General features: G+C 43.4%; 1 protein-coding gene across 1 annotated transcript in view; it reads right to left on the bottom strand.

The window, feature by feature from the left end:
- Window positions 1-3,834: 3,834 nt before the first annotated feature.
- The window catches only part of LOC115208391 (calcium-regulated heat stable protein 1), a 25,957-nt gene continuing 9,773 nt past the window's right edge, over window positions 3,835-20,018 (bottom strand). Inside the window, exons 2-4 of the mRNA XM_029776421.1 lie at window positions 11,062-11,306; window positions 6,024-6,146; window positions 3,835-4,188 (exon numbers count right to left, since the gene is read on the bottom strand). Of these exons, the coding sequence (XP_029632281.1) occupies window positions 4,023-4,188; window positions 6,024-6,146; window positions 11,062-11,276 (504 nt within the window). The 5' untranslated portion in view covers window positions 11,277-11,306 and the 3' untranslated portion in view covers window positions 3,835-4,022. The remainder of the gene's footprint in view (window positions 4,189-6,023; window positions 6,147-11,061; window positions 11,307-20,018) is intronic.

Raw genomic sequence — 20,018 nt, 5'->3', positions numbered from 1 at the left:
CTTTTGGAGAGATTGGAAACCCAAATTGGTCTACCCGGACAAGTTCTGGCCTGGTTTAGATCTTATCTGTCGGAAAGATATCAGTTTGTCTCTGTGAATGGTTTGTCCTCTGACAAATCAACTGTAAATTTCGGTGTTCCTTAAGGTTCCGTTTTAGGACCACTATTGTTTTCACTATATATTTTACCTCTTGGGGATGTCATTCGAAAACATAAAGTTAACTTTCACTGCTATGCGGATGACACACAGCTGTACATTTCAATGAAACAAAAATTGCCCTCGCTAGAAGCCTGTGTTTCAGACATAAGGAAGTGGATGGCTGCAAACTTTCTACTTTTAAACTCAGACAAAACAGAGATGCTTGTTCTAGGTCCCAAGAAACAAAGAGATCTTCTGTTGAATCTGACAATTAATCTTGATGGTTGTACAGTTGTCTCAAATAAAACTGAAGGACCTCGGCGTTACTCTGGACCCTGATCTCTCTTTTGACGAACATATCAAGACTGTTTCAAGGACAGCGTTTTTCCATCTACGTAACATTGCAAAAATCAGAAACTTTCTGTCCAAAAATGATGCAGAAAAATTTATCCATGCTTTTGTTACTTCTAGGTTAAACTACTGCAATGCTCTACTTTCCGGCTACCCGGATAATGCACAAAATAAACTTCAGTTAGTGCTAAATATGGCTGCTAGAATCCTGACTAGAACCAAAAAATGTGATCATATTATTCCAGTGCTAGCCTCCCTACAATGGCTTCCTGTTAAGGCAAGGGCTGATTTCAAGGTTTTACTGCTAACCTACAAAGCATTACATGGGCTTGATCCTACCTATCTTTCCGATTTGGTCCTGCCGTACATACCTACACGTACGCTACGGTCACAAGACGCAGGCCTCCTAATTGTCCCTAGAATTTCTAAGCAAACAGCTGGAGGCAGGGCTTTCTCCTATAGAGCTCAATTTTTATGGAATGGTCTGCCTACCCATGTGAGAGACGCAGACAGTCTCAACCTTTAAGTCTTTACTGAAGACTCATCTCTTCAGAAGGTCATATGATTGAGTGTAGTCTGGCCCAGGAGTGTGAAGGTGAACGGAAAGGCTCTGGAGCAATGAACCACCCTTCCTGTCTCTGCCTGGCCGGTTCCCCTCTCTCCACTGGGATTCTCTGCCTCTAACCCTATTACAGGGGCTGAGTCACTGGCTTACTGGTGCTCTTCCATGCCGTCCCTAGGAGGGGTGCGTCACTTGAGTGGGTTAAGTCACTGACGTGGTCGTCCTGTCTGGGTTGGCTACCTGCCGCCCTGTCATGTGGGCGAGCAGTTTGCTGATGTTAGTTTTGAGAACAGAGTGCCCCATGGTGGCAGTGGGGTTGTGGTATGGGCAGGCATAAGCTACGGACAACAAACACAATTGCATTTAATCAATGGTAATTTGAATGCACAGAGATACCGTGACCAGATCCTGAGGCCCATTGTCATGCCATCCATCTGCACCCATCACCTCATGTTTAAGCATTATAATGCACAGCCCCATGTCGCAGGGATCTGTACACAATTCCTGGAAGCTGAACATTTCCCAGTTCCATGTCCTCCATACTCGCCAGCACGTTTAGGATGCTCTGGATAGACGTGTACAACAGCATGTTTCAGTTCCTGCCAATATCCAGCAACTTCGCACAGCCATTGAAGAGGAGTGGGACAACATTCCACAGGCTACAATGAACAGCCTGATCAACTCTACTTGAAGGAGATGTGTCCCGCTTCATGAGGGAAATGATGGTCACACCAGATACTGACTGGTGTTCTGATCCATGCCCCTACTTAAAAAAATATATGTTTTTACAGTATCTGAAACCAACAGATGCATATTCACAGCCATGAAATCCATAGATCAGGGCCTAGTGATTGTATTTCAATTGACTGATTTCCTTAAATCAGGTATTCCCAAAATTGGGTAGGCATACACGCAGGGGTACGTGCAATGCCGTCAGGCCAAATAAAAATGCGATTCACATTTAAAATATATAAATACACACACATATATATATATATATACAGTTGAAGTCGGAGGTTTACATACACATACATTTAAACTCAGTTTTTCACAATTCCTGACATTTATTCCTTGGCCTCCTTGCTCACATATGCTTTTTCAGTCCTGCCCACAAATTTTAGATGGGATTGAGGTCAGGGCTTTGTGATGGCCACTCCAATACCTTGACTTTGTTGTCCTTAAGCCATTTTGCCACAACTTTGGAAGTATGCTTGGGGTCAATGTCCATTTGGAAGACCCATTTGCGACCAAGCTTTAACTTCCTGACTGATGTCTTGAGATGTTCCTTCAATATATCCACATAATTGTCTTTCCTCATGATGCCATCTATTTTGTGAAGTGCACCAGTCCCTCCTGCAGCAAAGCACCCCCACAACATGATGCGGCCACCCCCGTGCTTCACGGTTGGGCTGGTGTTCTTCGGCTTGCAATCATCCCCCTTTTTCCTCCAAACATAACGATGGTCATTATGGCCAAACAGTTCTATTTTTATTACATCAGACCAGAGGACATTTCTCCAAAAAGTACGATCTTTGTCCCCATGTGCAGTTGCAAACCGTAGTCTGGCTTTCTTATGGCGGTTTTGGAGCAGTTGCTTCTTCCTTGCTGAGCGGCCTTTCAGGTTATGTCGTTATTGGACTCGTTTTACTGTGGATATAGAAACTGTTGTACCTGTTTCCTCCAGCATCTTCACAAGGTCCTTTGCTGTTGTTCTGATTTGCACTTTTCGCACCAAAGTAAGTTAATCTCTAGGAGACAGAATGCGTCTCCTTCCTGAGTTGTATGACGGCTGCGTGGTCCCATGGTGTTTATACTTGCGTACTATTGTTTGTACAGATGAACGTGGTACCTTCAGGCATTTGGAAATTGCTCCCAAGGATTAACCAGACTTGTGGAGGTCTTACATTTTTTTCTGAGGTCTTGGCTGATTTCTTTTGATTTTCCCATGATGTCAAGCAGAGGCACTGAGTTTGAAGGTTGGCCTTGAAATACATCCCCAGGTACACCTCCATTGACTCAAACGATGTCAATTAGCCTATCAGAAGCTTCTAAAGCCATGACACCATTTTCTGGAATTTTCCAAGCTGTTTAACACTGTAGCCTACATGGAGGGATGTTTACCACTGTAGCCTACATGGGGGGATGTTTACCACTGTAGCCTACATGGGGGGATGTTTACCACTGTAGCCTACATGGGGGGATGTTTACCACCGTAGCCTACATGGGGGGATGTTTACCACCGTAGCCTACATGGGGGATGTTTACCACCGTAGCCTACATGGAGGATGTTTACCACCGTAGCCTACATGGGGGATGTTTACCACTGTAGCCTACATGGGGGATGTTTACCACTGTAGCCTACATGGGGGATGTTTACCATTGTAGCCTACATGGAGGGATGTTTACCATTGTAGCCTACATGGGGGCTGTTTACCACTGTAGCCTACATGGAGGGATGTTTACCATTGTAGCCTACATGGAGGGATCTTTACCACTGTAGTCTACATGGAGGGATGTTTACCATTGTAGCCTACATGGAGGGATGTTTACCATTGTAGCCTACATGTGGCTCAGTTGGTAGAGCATGGTGTGTGCAACGCCAGGGTTGTGGGTTCGATTCCCACGGGGGGCCAGTACAAAAATGCATGAAATGAAATGTATGAAATGTATGCATTCACTACTGTAAGTCGCTCTGGATAAGAGCGTCTGCTAAATGACTAAAATGTAAAAATGAGATCTCAGTGATATTAGTTCAAACCATGAATAAAAACTAGAGAACCATGTATTGTTGAAGTGATGCAGTTTTATTTGATTAACCTTCCAGTCTAATGATACATGTCTTCCCCATTCAAATACCAACCTTTCCATTTCCTCCCACAACAAGCTTTAACCCATACGTCCCTTCAGAAAAACTACAAAGAAGAGGACCCTTTCCCTGTTGACATTTCTCCCCTCCAGAAACCTCCGGGACTCAGGGGGAGCTGAGCAGCGCCCCACCCCAGGTCTCGTGCTTCGATCCTGGGTTGAGGTGGGTGATGGTGACATCCACCGCCTGGATCTTCTGGTACTTGGGAGGGATGGAGCACACCTTATAGCTCACCTCATCTCCTTCCATTGGCACGTATTCCCCCTCGATACTGTAGAGGGAGGAGGGAGGAGTGAGATATGAGAAGACATGCTCATCTTTATCAGTTCGTTCTGTTCCAACTGTCTTCTCTCCTACAACCACGTGTACACAACTTCCCAGACCACAAACATACACTGAGTGTACAACACATTATGGACACCTGTTCTTTCCATCACAGACTAACCAGGTGAAAGCTATGATCCCTTATTTATGTCACTTGTTAAATGCACTTCAATCAGTGTAGATGAAGGGGAGGAGACAGGTTAAAGAAGGATTTTTAAACCTTGAGACAATTGAGACATGGATTGTGTGTCTGTGCCATTCAAAAGGCACACATAAAAAAAATACATAAAAATCTGTCGTTCTGCCCCTGAACAAGGCAGTTAACCCACTGTTCCCTGGTAGGCCGTCATTGAAAATAAGAATTTGTTCTTAACTGACTTGCCTAGTTAAATAAAGGTTCAATTAAAAAAAATTTTAAAAATTAAAGGGTGAATGGGCAAGAAAATATTTTAGTGCCTTGAACAAAGGGGGGGTGCAACTCAATATTAGGAAGGTGTCCATAATGTTTTGTACACTCAGTGACTCGTAAATAACCATCTCCCGCCCTCACTTCGTCCAATCAGATCATGGCTCTCTGTTCCTACTCCCCTCCTCCAAGCAGCAACTCAAGAGGGAGCCACCAACACAGAGAACAGTGAGGAGCTGGACAGAGGCAGACTCAATGCTGCAGGAATGTTTTGAGAATACTGAGTGGAATATGTTTAAAGACCCATCCATCAACATTGAGGAATATACATCTTCAGTCACAGACTTCATTAGGAAATGTGTTGATGATGATGTACCCACAAAATAACAATCCGGACAAAACTCAACCAAAAACATTGGATGAACAGAGAAATCCCTGCCATGCTGAGAGCCCATACTGCAGCATTCAATGTCAACAGAATGAACCCCGATGACCTATCCCAGCGCGACTCGTACAAGGCCAGCAGGTACAAGCTGTACAAGGCCAGCAGGTATGATTAACAGAAGTCCCAGAGGCACCACAGCTATCATAGAGACCATCAGACACAATAACCGCATGCACAAGTCTAAAAGAGTGCCCCAGCTGAAACTGTACCAGACAAAGCTGCAATGCGGCCCTCCTCTGTTGGGACAAAAACAAATGATTCAGAACCAAGTCCAAAACAAGACCCAGAAACTGAATCCACTGAGCCGGAGACAAACAACTTTTCTTGTTATTCACCACGAACCCCAGAGATTCACTATGAACTCAGAGACTGACTATGGGAAACCAGCGTGGCAGCGTGGAGCTCCACTTGTTCCCTCGACTCCGCTACGACCAGCCAATCACCCTGATAGGCCAATACTCTGATCCCCTGGCACCGCCTCCACTACCATAGAGAAGGATGATTGGGAAATGGGGAGGATGTATATCACATTGAAAATAATAGAAATCCTTCAGATGTATGAACTTGAACCAACTGCTGGGAGGCACCGACTGCAGTAGCCGGCGGCGGCAGAGTGTGAGCATTTTGAACTTGCTACCTTGAGGTTCAGGACGGGACGCTACATTCCATCGTGCTTGGGGACTAAAAGTACTGGCTGTACCAATCGCTCTGTACTTCTGATACGGTCGACCACTCGAATAGCCTGCTTTTGAAGGAGAGAGAATCTCCTCTCTAAAGACGGGCAACTAGGACCTCAGGGACCAATGACGCCACGATAAAAGGTGAAAGGACACACAGTGAACTGCAGACCCCTCGTCACCGTCCTCATCACTGGGTCAGTGGGAGCTGCTATTATTTTATAATGTGTGTTGAGGCTGTGATCCAAACTCACTCTGAGATGTGGACAAAGATGTCGCTGCCTCCGTCGGCTGGTGTGATGAAGCCGTGTCCTTTAGTCCGAGAGAAACACTTACATACGCCGCTGAACGACGGACCCTCCGCTGCACGCTCCGCCCTACACACACACACACACACACACACACACACACACACACACACACACACACAATAAAAGGCAGGCAACATTTTCAAAAAGGAACAATGACAAGCTTGCAACACGCATGTAATTATTCAGTATGAATTAGATTTGATATAGTCGGTTTCCATTCTTCATTGTAACCACGACAACGTCACAAATAATTTAACACAAACAATATGAACAGATTAGTCTTCAATAAAGAAATGTTTTGACCAAGTTAATTAGAAAGAATGTTGGTACTTATTTATTTTGATCCAAAGCCAGAAATGAGCGAGTCACTCAGCTTTATGCTGACAAATATAGATTTTGCTGTAAATAGCCTACTAAATAGGTCAAACCTAGATGAATATTAAATTGCCTAAATAAACTAGTACATTTCATTAACTAAATAAATTAACTAGCTCAGGTCAATCTTTTTCCCCTCCCTATCCTCACTGTACTTTCATTCAGTTTCTTCTTCTCATCAGTAAAGAAGGACTCCGTGTTTCAGAAACTCACTTTCTATAGAGGGGCTGTCACTCTCACACTGTGGTAAATAAAGACAGTTTGTAATTTAGAATGGTTTATTTCTGGTTTTAGCGGGAGAGAAACCGAAAGGCCACCATGTCTATTTTTCTAAAATCATCAGTCCACATGTCAAGTGTAATTGAGCCATTGTATTGACCCATGTTCTCTCTCAACTCTGGGACCAACCCGCCAGCTAAATGTTGTTTTGCCTGATGCAGGACTCTAGCGCCAGAGGAGAGAGACTCTCAGACTGAAACATTCCCAGCTCGATTAATTTACAAAAGGATAGTGTAAATAGCTGAGCTTGGTGTGAAAAATCCCCCAATTTGTGCCACAGTTTAGATGAGAGATATATCAGCGTTCTAACTCCCCCTTGTGATAGTGTGGTGCCATGACAGAAGTTTAGGCATAAGCTCACAACTCTTAATTGACGTACTACTTTAGTGTGATGACACGGCGCACAGTGTGATGATATGGGGTGGGGGTAGTGTTGGCAAACAGTCAACAGATTGCCACTGCCAGGATACACTTCCACACTCCATCCCCCAGGGGGCAGCACCAACCGGGTCTAGGTGGTGAGCTAAGCCTTGATAAGCACATCAGGTGTTGCCAATTAAGGTGAATGTCAGTCAGTGTCCCATCTGGAAAAACCGTGAGGCTGAAGGATTTCTTTGGTGGTCTTGAGGCCTTTGGTTTGGTTTAGAGTCTTTAGTTTGGGCCTTTGGTATGTTTCCTTCTTGTACATATTGTTTCCTCATCATCTGAACCAATAATAATCCTCTGTGACTGACCGACCACGAGGTCAAGAGAGACAGAGCTGGTCCTGGACCAAGGTATGGTGTCTCCTGGGTAAATGCAGTCAACACCTGGTCACATACGCTTACTTCTTATATTAATGCACACATCCAATCAGATTACAGACCATGTAGCTAGGACTAGGACCCCTAGACATAATGAGTCAGGTTATAGACCATGTAGCTAGGACCCCTAGACATAATGAGTCAGGTTACAGACCATGTAGTTAGGGCTAGGACCCCTAGACATAATGAGTCAGGTTATAGACCATGTAGCTAGGACCCCTAGACATAATGAGTCAGGTTACAGACCATGTAGCTAGGAAAAGGACTCCTAGACATAATGAGTCAGGTTACAGACCATGTAGCTAAGACCCCTAGACATAATGAGTCAGGTTACAGACCATGTAGCTAGGACCCCTAGACATAATGAGTCAGGTTACAGACCATGTAGCTAGGACCCCTAGACATAATGAGTCAGGTTACAGACCATGTAGCTAGGACCCCTAGACATAATGAGTCAGGTTACAGACCATGTAGCTAGGACTAGGACCCCTAGACATAATGAGTCAGGTTATAGACCATGTAGCTAGGACCCCTAGACATAATGAGTCAGGTTACAGACCATGTAGCTAGGAAAAGGACTCCTAGACATAATGAGTCAGGTTACAGACCATGTAGCTAGGACCCCTAGACATAATGAGTCAGGTTACAGACCATGTAGCTAGGCCTAGGACCCCTAGACATAATGAGTCAGGTTATAGACCATGTAGCTAGGAAAAGGACTCCTAGACATAATGAGTCAGGTTACAGACCATGTAGCTAGGACCCCTAGACATAATGAGTCAGGTTACAGACCATGTAGCTAGGAAAAGGACTCCTAGACATAATGAGTCAGGTTACAGACCATGTAGCTAGGACCCCTAGACATAATGAGTCAGGTTACAGACCATGTAGCTAGGCCTAGGACCCCTAGACATAATGAGTCAGGTTATAGACCATGTAGCTAGGAAAAGGACTCCTAGACATAATGAGTCAGGTTACAGACCATGTAGCTAGGACTAGGACCCCTAGACATAATGAGTCAGGTTACAGACCATGTAGCTAGGACTCCTAGACATAATGAGTCAGGTTACAGCCCACGTAGCTAGGACCCCTAGACATAATGAGTCAGGTTACAGACCATGTAGTTAGGGCTAGGACCCCTAGACATAATGAGTCAGGTTACAGACCATGTAGCTAGGACCCCTAGACATAATGAGTCAGGTTACAGACCATGTAGTTAGGACCCCTAGACATAATGAGTCAGGTTACAGACCATGTAGTTAGGACTCCTAGACATAATGAGTCAGGTTACAGACCATGTAGCTAGGACCCCTAGACATAATGAGTCAGGTTACAGACCATGTAGCTAGGATCCCTAGACATAATGAGTCAGGTTACAGACCATGTAGCTAGGATCCCTAGACATAATGAGTCAGGTTACAGACCATGTAGCTAGGACCCCTAGACATAATGAGTCAGGTTACAGACCATGTAGCTAGGACCCCTAGACATAATGAGTCAGGTTACAGACCTTGTAGCTAGGACCCCTAGACATAATGAGTCAGGTTATAGACCATGTAGCTAGGACCCCTAGACATAATGAGTTAGGTTACAGACCATGTAGCTAGGAAAAGGACTCCTAGACATAATGAGTCAGGTTACAGACCATGTAGCTAGGAAAAGGACTCCTAGACATAATGAGTCAGGTTACAGACCATGTAGCTAGGACTAGGACCCCTAGACATAATGAGTCAGGTTACAGACCATGTAGCTAGGACTCCTAGACATAATGAGTCAGGTTACAGCCCACGTCGCTAGGACCCCTAGACATAATGAGTCAGGTTACAGACCATGTAGTTAGGGCTAGGACCCCTAGACATAATGAGTCAGGTTACAGACCATGTAGCTAGGACCCCTAGACATAATGAGTCAGGTTACAGACCATGTAGTTAGGACCCCTAGACATAATGAGTCAGGTTACAGACCATGTAGTTAGGACTCCTAGACATAATGAGTCAGGTTACAGACCATGTAGCTAGGACCCCTAGACATAATGAGTCAGGTTACAGACCATGTAGCTAGGATCCCTAGACATAATGAGTCAGGTTACAGACCATGTAGCTAGGATCCCTAGATATAATGAGTCAGGTTACAGACCATGTAGCTAGGACCCCTAGACATAATGAGTCAGGTTACAGACCATGTAGCTAGGACCCCTAGACATAATGAGTCAGGTTATAGACCATGTAGCTAGGACCCCTAGACATAATGAGTCAGGTTACAGACCATGTAGCTAGGAAAAGGACTCCTAGACATAATGAGTCAGGTTACAGACCATGTAGCTAAGACCCCTAGACATAATGAGTCAGGTTACAGACCATGTAGCTAGGACCCCTAGACATAATGAGTCAGGTTACAGACCATGTAGCTAGGACCCCTAGACATAATGAGTCAGGTTACAGACCATGTAGCTAGGACCCCTAGACATAATGAGTCAGGTTACAGACCATGTAGTTAGGACCCCTAGACATAATGAGTCAGGTTACAGACCATGTAGCTAGGACTCCTAGACATAATGAGTCAGGTTACAGACCATGTAGCTAGGACCCCTAGACATAATGAGTCAGGTTACAGACCATGTAGCTAGGATCCCTAGACATAATGAGTCAGGTTACAGACCATGTAGCTAGGATCCCTAGACATAATGAGTCAGGTTACAGACCATGTAGCTAGGACCCCTAGACATAATGGGTCAGGTTACAGACCATGTAGCTAGTAGGACCCCTAGACATAATGAATCAGGTTACAGACCATGTAGCTAGGACTCCTAGACATAATGAGTCAGGTTATAGACCATGTAGCTAGGACTCCTAGACATAATGAGTCAGGTTATAGACCATGTAGCTAGGACTCCTAGACATAATGAGTCAGGTTATAGACCATGTAGCTAGGACTCCTAGACATAATGAGTCAGGTTATAGACCATGTAGCTAGGACCCCTAGACATAATGAGTCAGGTTACAGACCATGTAGCTAGGACTCCTAGACATAATGAGTCAGGTTACAGACCATGTAGCTAGGACTCCTAGACATAATGAGTCAGGTTACAGACCATGTAGCTAGGACTAGGACCCCTAGACATAATGAGTCAGGTTACAGACCATGTAGCTAGGACTCCTAGACATAATGAGTCAGGTTACAGACCATGTAGCTAGGACCCCTAGACATAATGAGTCAGGTTACAGACCATGTAGCTAGGACCCCTAGACATAATGAGTCAGGTTACAGACCATGTAGCTAGGACCCCTAGACATAATGAGTCAGGTTATAGACCATGTAGCTAGGACCCCTAGACATAATGAGTCAGGTTACAGACCATGTAGCTAGGACCCCTAGACATAATGAGTCAGGTTACATGTAGCTAGGACCCCTAGACATAATGAGTCAGGTTACAGACCATGTAGCTAGGACCCCTAGACATAATAAATTAAGCAGTTTCATAACTATTGAATTATAACACTAACTGGGTGTGTGTATGTACTCACGCGGAGCAGGTCCTAGTACGTCTGGTTGGCAGGGGGCTGGGTATGAGGTAACCTCTCATGGGGGAGGGGGAACGGTCTCGGTGCCGGGAGAACGGCGGGCACAGGGACCCAGGGGACACCGGAGAGACCGGGGAGCCAGGGGACCTGGAGGTCAGGGGAGGGGTCGTAGAGCATGGGGATACTGACCCCTGGATGGGCTTGGTTTCAGAAGACATTGTGGGAGGAAGGGCAGTCGTGACAACCCCCTAGAGTAGACAGACGGACAGAAAGAGGCAGACAGGAGAGGAGAGAAAGGGAGGAGAAACCCATTTTAGTTGTCATACTAATAGACCTGATAATAACATCACAGTTCCAAATGGCCCTCTAAACAGTTTACAATAGACAGGAGAGGTGGATGTCGTAACTACAGAGAATACTAAGAGATAAGAGGGAGGGAGGGGTGTATCATTTTTGTCCTTCCCTCACAACTCTTCCTCTTGACCCATCCATCTCTTTCACTTCCTGTTCCACTGTCTAGGAAATGTATTTGGTCTGTCATTTCTTCCCTAGCCTGGGTACCAGTCTGTTTGTGCCATTATGCCACTGTTAGACATGACAAGAAGTATTAGCATGATGCACAAACAGAACTGGGACGTGACCAGGCTATTTCCACATAACTATGACGGATCAGTAGATCTGGGACCAGGCTATTTCCATTCTACTATGATAGATCAGTAGATCTGGGACCAGGCTATTTCCACTCTACTAGACTCACACTGAAAACTCTCCATCAGCTACATAGGCACTAGCCTGACTGCAGACACAAACACACCCACTCCAAACCCTGGCCGTCCTATCAGTGTCCTCCTAGGACATTAAGAATCCTCTTCACCATGGCAACACCAATCAAAGAGCTGCCAGGTTTTAGCCCATGGGGCCTGTTCAGGAGGGTTTAACATTACAGAACATTCAGATAGAAATGTGTAGAACACATTTTATATACACAGTTGAAGTCAGAAGTTTACATACACTTCGGTTGGAGTCAATAAAACTTGTTTTTCAACCCCTCCACAAATTTCTTGTTAACTTCTCTAGGGTAGGGGGCAGTATTTTGACGTCCGGATGAAAGGTGTGCCTAAATTAAACTGCCTGCTACTCAGGCTCAGAAGGTAGGATATGCATATTATTAGTAGATTTGGATAGAAAATTCTGAAGTTTCTAAAACTGTTTGAATGATGTCTGTGTATAACAGAACTCATATGGCAGGAAAAAACCTGGAGAAAAATCCAACCAGGAAGTGGGAAATCTGAGGGTTGTAGTTTTTTTAAGTGATTGCCGATACAGTGACTTAGGGTTCATTTTGCACTTCCTAAGGCTTCCACTAGATGTCAACAGTCTTTAGAACGTTGTTTCAGGCTTCTACTGTGAATTTGAAGTGAACAAGAGGGCCTGGAGTCAGATGAGTGAGGAAATGACATGAGCTCAGGGGCGTGCGCTCACGTGAGTGTGAGCTGTGTTCCTTTTCTTTTCTGAAGACATTGGAATTGTCCGGTTGGAATATTACTAGAGATTTATGTTAAAAACATCCTAAAGATTGATGCTATACATCGTTTGAAATATTTCTACGAACGTAAATATAACTTTTTTTACTTTTCGTCGTGACATTTTTGCGCGCTTCCTGCATTTGGAGTAGTGGACTGAACGCACAAACAAAAAGGAGGTATTTGGACATAAATGGACTTTATCGAACAAAACAAACATTTATTGTGGACCTGGGAATCCTGGGAGTGCATTCTGATGAAGATCATCAAAGGTAAGTGAATATTTATAATATTTCTGAGTTTTATTGACTCGTGTGGTTTCGTGTCTGAACGCTGTACTCAGATTATTGAAGTGTGCTTTCACTGTCAAGTTTTTTAAAAATCTGACAGCGGTTGCATTAAGGAGAGGTGTATCTATAATTCTTTGAATTACAGTTTAATATTTTATCAACGTTTATGATGAGTATTTCTGTAAATTGATGTGCTCATTCACCGGAAGTTTTGGGAGGCAAAACATTTCTGAACATCACACACACCAATGTAAAATGGGGTTTTTGGATATAAATATGAACTTTATCGAGCAAAACATACATGTATTGTGTAACATGAAGTCCTATGATCTGATGAAGATCATCAAAGGTTAGTGATTCATTTTAGCTGTATTTCTGGTTTTTGTGACGCCTCTCCTTGCTTGGAAAATGGCTGTGTGGTTTTTCTTGTCAAGGTGATGTGCTAACATAATCTAATGCTAAGCTTTCGCTGTAAAGTCTTTTTGAAATCGGACAATGTGGTTGGATTAAGGAGAAGTGTATCTTTAAAATGGGATATAATAGTTGTTTGTTTGAGAAATTTGAATTATGAGATTTTTGTTGTTTTGAATTTGGCGCCCTGCTATTTCACTGGCTGTTGAATAGTGTGTCCCACAGGTGGGATGGTCACGACCCACATACCCAAGAGTTAACAAACTATAGTTTTGGCAAGTCGGTTAGGACATTACTTTGTGCATGACACAAGTAATTTTTCCAACAATAGTTTACAGACAGATTATTTCACTTATAATTCACTGTATCACAATTCCAGTGGGCCAGAAGTTTACATAAACAGCTTAGAAAATTGCAGAAAATGATGTCATGGCTTTAGAAGCTTCTGATAGGCTAATTGACATAATTTGAGTCAATTGGAGTTGTACCTGTGGATGTATTTCAAGGCCTACCTTCAAACTCAGTGCCTCTTTGCTTGACATCAGGGGAAAATTAAAAGAAATCAACCAAGACATGAGAAAAAAATTGTAGACCTCCACAAGTCTGGTTCATCCTTGGGAGCAATTTCCAAATGCCTGAAGGTACCACATTCATCTGTACAAACAATAGTTTGGGACCACGCAGCCGTCATACCGCTCAGGAAGGAGACGCGTTCTGTCTCCTAGAGATGAACGTACTTTGGTGCAAAATGTGCAAATCAATCCCGGAACAAAAGCAAAGGACCTTGTGAAGATGCTGGAAACAGGTAAAAAAAGTATCTATATCCACAGTAAAACGAGTCCTAAATCGACATAACCCGAAAGGCCGCTCAGCAAGGAAGAAGCCACTGCTCCAAAACCACCATGAAAAAAGCCAGACTACGGTTTGCAACTGCACATGGGGACAAACATCGTACTTTTTGGAGAAATGTCCTCTGGTCTGATGAAACAAAAATAGAACGGTTTGGCCATAATGACCATTGTTATGTTTGTAGGAAAAAGGGGGACGTTTGCAAGCTGAAGAACACCATCCCAACCATGAAGCACAAGGGTGGCAGCATCATGTTGTGGGGGTGCTTTGCTGCAGGAGGGACTGGTGCACTTCACAAAATAGATGGCATCATGAGGAGGAAAAGTATGTGGATATATTGAGGCTTCATCTCAAGACATCAGTCAGGAAGTTAAAGCTTGGTCGCAAATGGGTCTTCCAAACGGACAAGGATACTTCCCAAGTTGTGGCAAAATGGCTTAAGGACAACAAAATCAAGTTCTCAAAGCCCTGACCTCAATCCTATAGAACATTTGTGGGCAGAACTGAAAAAGCGTGTGCAAGCAAGGAGGCCTACAAACCTGACTCAGCTTCCCCTAACTTATTGTGGGAAGCTTGTGGAAGGCTATCCGAAACATTTGACCCAAGTTAAACAATTTAAAGGCAATGCTACCAAATACTTCTGACCCACTGGGAATGTGATGAAAGAAATAAAAGCTGAAATAAAATCACTCTACTATTATTCTGACATTTCACATTCTTAAAATAAAGTGGTGATCCTAATTGACCTAAGACAGGGCATTTTTACTAGGATTATATGTCAGCAATTGTGAAATACTGAGTTTAAATATATTTGGCTAAGGTATATGTAAACCTCCGACTTCAACCCCTATGTCATTCAGCAAACGCTCTTATCCAAAGCAACTTAGTCATGCGTGCCAAATGAGTGGTCCCTGGGATTGAACCCACTATCCTGGCATTGCAAGAGTCATGCTCTACCAACCGAGCTACGCTCTACCAAATTCTACCAGAATTTAAAATTGATTCAATTCAGATTGTGTCACTGGCCTACACACAATACCCCATCATGTTAAAGTTAAATAATGTTTTTAGAAATGTTTACAAATTAATTAAAAATGTTTTGAGTCAATAAGTATTCAACCCCTTTGTTATGGAAATGCCTAAATATGTTCAGGAGTAAAAATGTCCTTAACAAGTCACATAATAAGTTGCATGGACTCACTGTGTGCAATAACAGTGTTTAATGACCACCTCATCTATGTACCCCGCACATACATTTATCTCTAAGGACCCTCAGTCGAGCAGTGAATTTCAAACACAGATTCAACCACAAAGACCATGGAGGTTTTCCAATGCCTTGCAAAGGGCACCTGTTGTTCGATGGGTAAAAAAAAAAAACAGACATTGAACATCCCTTTGAGCATGGTGAAGTTATTAATTACACATTGGACAGTCTATCAATACACCCAGTCACTACAACTCAGTTGCCAGAGATGAAGGAAACAGGTCAGGGATTTCACCATGAAGCCAATAGTGACTTTAAAACAGTATGGAAAATAAATTAACTTTATGTCCTGAAAAGAAAGCGTTGTTTGGGGCAAATCCAAAACAACTCATCACTGAGTACCACTCTTCATATTTTCATGCATGGTGGTGGCTGCATAATGTTATGGGTATGCTTGTCATCAGCAAGGACTAGGGAGATTTTTAGGACAAAAATGAACAGACTAGAGCTAAGGCTTAATCCTAGAGGAAATCCTGGTTTAGTCTGCTTTCCACCAGACACTGGGACAAATTCACCTGCTCAAGAGCAAGCAGTAAATCTTCACGTGACACCAATGTTGCTTTGTAGCCTCTACAGATGAAACACTATGGAGTCTTAAAGGAGGCCTGTGTAAGACTAAAATATATATATATATATATATATATATATATATATATATATATATATATATATATATATATATATATATATATATATATATATATATATATATATATATATATATATATATATATATATATATATATATACACACACACACACACACACACACACACCCCAACTTTGCTTAATTATTTCTCCATTATGCTTTTAGATACAAACGCCAAATATGTCAACAATATTTCCGCCAAAGAACTATTCTATGGTTTAGGTTTCCTGAAAAACCCCAAACTATTTTTTGGGTGTGTGTTTTGTGAGGAATCACTCACGTAGTGCACTACTTTTGACCAGGGCCAACACGGAAGAGGGTGCTATAGGGTTCCCTCCATAGGGAATAGAGTGCCATTTTGGATACATTCCCTGTATAAACTGACCCTCCTCCTCTGGCTGCAATTGAGATAGTTCCATTGTGTCCATCTGGTTGACATGTGTGGCTATTTCACACACACACACACACACACACACACACACACACACACACACACACACACACACACACCCCTGCTGACACTGGCTGGTTTCAGTAGCAATCAGACCCATGGAATATTCCACCAGAGACCAATGCTGATCTCTACATCTCTGTGTGTGTGTGTGTGGCCTATATTTTTTGTTTTTGAATAACCTCCATCAATATTACCGGTCAGACAGGTTTAGCAGTACTGCTACCATAACATACATAAATACACCATCACGGTGATTATCATCATCACTGTCCCTTCCCTCATGTCTGTATAGGATCAGACACAGTTAAACCTCTTGGAGTTGACACTATGTAGTGTGTCCACAATGGAAACAAGACAACACGTTGAGTTATCCTCCATGATTCTAGATGCAGTGTTTCCACTTGAGTAGCTGAATTATAGTCTGTACCAGTGAATCACTGTTTAGTAGTGTGGACACTAACCAGCAGGACACTACAGCTGAATTATAGTCCTGTACCAGTGAATCACTGTTTAATAATGTGGACACTAACCAGCAGGACACTACAGCTGAATTATAGTCTGTACCAGTGAATCACTGTTTAATAATGTGGACACTACATCTCAGTTGTTCTACAGCCTGAGTTTTTCATTTTATTTATTTCACCTTTTTTTAACCAGGTAGGCCAGTTGAGAACAAGTTCTCATTTACAACTGCGACCTGGCCAAGATAAAGCAAAGCAGTGCGACAAAAAAAACTGAGTTACACAAAGTCAACACTGGTTGACATAACGGAGGAGATTCAGCTGGTTCTAGTAGTGAACACAACAACAGGTTGACATAACGGAGGAGATTCAGCTGGTTCTAGTAGTGAACACTTCAACAGGTTGACATAACGGAGGAGATTCAGCTGGTTCTAGTAGTGAACACAACAGGTTGACATAACGGAGGAGATTCAGCTGGTTCTAGTAGTGAACACAACAACAGGTTGACATAACGGAGGAGATTCAGCTGGTTCTAGTAGTGAACACTTCAACAGGTTGACATAACGGAGGAGATTCAGCTGGTTCTAGTAGTGAACACTTCAACAGGTTGACATAACGGAGGAGATTCAGCTGGTTCTAGTAGTGAACACTTCAACAGGTTGACATAACGGAGGAGATTCAGCTGGTTCTAGTAGTGAACACAACAACAGGTTGACATAACGGAGGAGACGCAGCTGGTTCTAGTAGTGAACACAACAGGTTGACATAACGGAGGAGATTCAGCTGGTTCTAGTAGTGAACACAACAGGTTGACATAACGGAGGAGATTCAGCTGGTTCTAGTAGTGAACACAACAGGTTGACATAACGGAGGAGATTCAGCTGGTTCTAGTAGTGAACACAACAGGTTGACATAACGGAGGAGATTCAGCTGGTTCTAGTTGTGAACACATCAACAGGTTGACATAACGGAGGAGATTCAGCTGGTTCTAGTAGTGAACACAACAACAGGTTGACATAACGGAGGAGACGCAGCTGGTTCTAGTAGTGAACACAACAGGTTGACATAACGGAGGAGATTCAGCTGGTTCTAGTAGTGAACACAACAGGTTGACATAACGGAGGAGATTCAGCTGGTTCTAGTAGTGAACACATCAACAGGTTGACATAACGGAGGAGATTCAGCTGGTTCTAGTAGTGAACACAACAACAGGTTGACATAACGGAGGAGATTCAGCTGGTTCTAGTAGTGAACACAACAACAGGTTGACATAACGGAGGAGATTCAGCTGGTTCTAGTAGTGAACACAACAACAGGTTGACATAACGGAGGAGATTCAGCTGGTTCTAGTAGTGAACACAACAACAGGTTGACATAACGGAGGAGATTCAGCTGGTTCTAGTAGTGAACACATCAACAGGTTGACATAACGGAGGAGATTCAGCTGGTTCTAGTAGTGAACACAACAACAGGTTGACATAACGGAGGAGATTCAGCTGGTTCTAGTAGTGAACACAACAACAGGTTGACATAACGGAGGAGATTCAGCTGGTTCTAGTAGTGAACACATCAACAGGTTGACATAACGGAGGAGATTCAGCTGGTTCTAGTAGTGAACACAACAGGTTGACATAACGGAGGAGATTCAGCTGGTTCTAGTAGTGAACACAACAACAGGTTGACATAACGGAGGAGATTCAGCTGGTTCTAGTAGTGAACACATCAACAGGTTGACATAACGGAGGAGATTCAGCTGGTTCTAGTAGTGAACACAACAGGTTGACATAACGGAGGAGATTCAGCTGGTTCTAGTAGTGAACACAACAGGTTGACATAACGGAGGAGATTCAGCTGGTTCTAGTAGTGAACACAACAGGTTGACATAACGGAGGAGATTCAGCTGGTTCTAGTAGTGAACACATCAACAGGTTGACATAACGGAGGAGATTCAGCTGGTTCTAGTAGTGAACACAACAACAGGTTGACATAACGGAGGAGATTCAGCTGGTTCTAGTAGTGAACACATCAACAGGTTGACATAACGGAGGAGATTCAGCTGGTTCTAGTAGTGAACACATCAACAGGTTGACATAACGGAGGAGATTCAGCTGGTTCTAGTAGTGAACACAACAACAGGTTGACATAACGGAGGAGATTCAGCTGGTTCTAGTTGTGAACACAACAACAGGTTGACATAACGGAGGAGATTCAGCTGGTTCTAGTAGTGAACACAACAACAGGTTGACATAACGGAGGAGATTCAGCTGGTTCTAGTAGTGAACACTGAATCCTTCCTCTTCTTTCTGGTCTGTGTTTGTCCTATCAGGTGTCTCAGTCTCACGTCAGAATTAGACCTTCAGCCATGTTTCTCAAACATAACATTTACAAGTTGTTCCAAACATCACATTTTGTGTTTATGGTGAAGTTTAGGCATTAACTCACGTACGCGCGCACGCACACACGCACACACACACACACACACTCTCTTTCTCCCCACCCCCATCCTTCCTCCCCACACCATCCTCAGGGAGGAAACCAGGAACAGGACTGGCGCTTCCTGGAAAACACAAATCAGGAAATGCCCAAGTCTCCTCCTGCCCAGTCACCGGAGATGAAATACCTTTAACAAAACTAAACTGAGAAATGTCGTTCTGTTCTATTTAGTTCTACTCTTCCTGTAAAGAGTGAAGCAAGGAGCAGTGGAAGTCATACAGCAGTAGTCAGACTGCAGTAGTCAGACTGCCATCCAGGACCTCTATACCAGGCCGTGTCAGAGGAAGGCCCCAAAAATGGGTTAAATATTTAACTAACTAGCTACCCAGACTAACTGTTGAGCAGCCTTACGGCTTGGTTAAATATTTAACTAGCTACCCAGACTAACTGTTTAGCAGCCTTACGGCTTGGTTAAATATTTAACTAGCTACCCAGACTAACTGTTGAGCAGCCTTACGGCTTGGTTAAATATTTAACTAGCTACCCAGACTAACTGTTGAGCAGCCTTACGGCTTGGTTAAATATTTAACTAGCTACCCAGACTAACTGTTGAGCAGCCTTACGGC

This window comes from Salmo trutta, chromosome 1, assembly GCF_901001165.1.
Source record: "Salmo trutta chromosome 1, fSalTru1.1, whole genome shotgun sequence".
NCBI lineage: Eukaryota > Metazoa > Chordata > Actinopteri > Salmoniformes > Salmonidae > Salmo > Salmo trutta.
The sequence above is the reverse complement of the archived record's forward strand: the minus strand, read 5'-3'. Positions and strand labels throughout refer to the sequence as shown.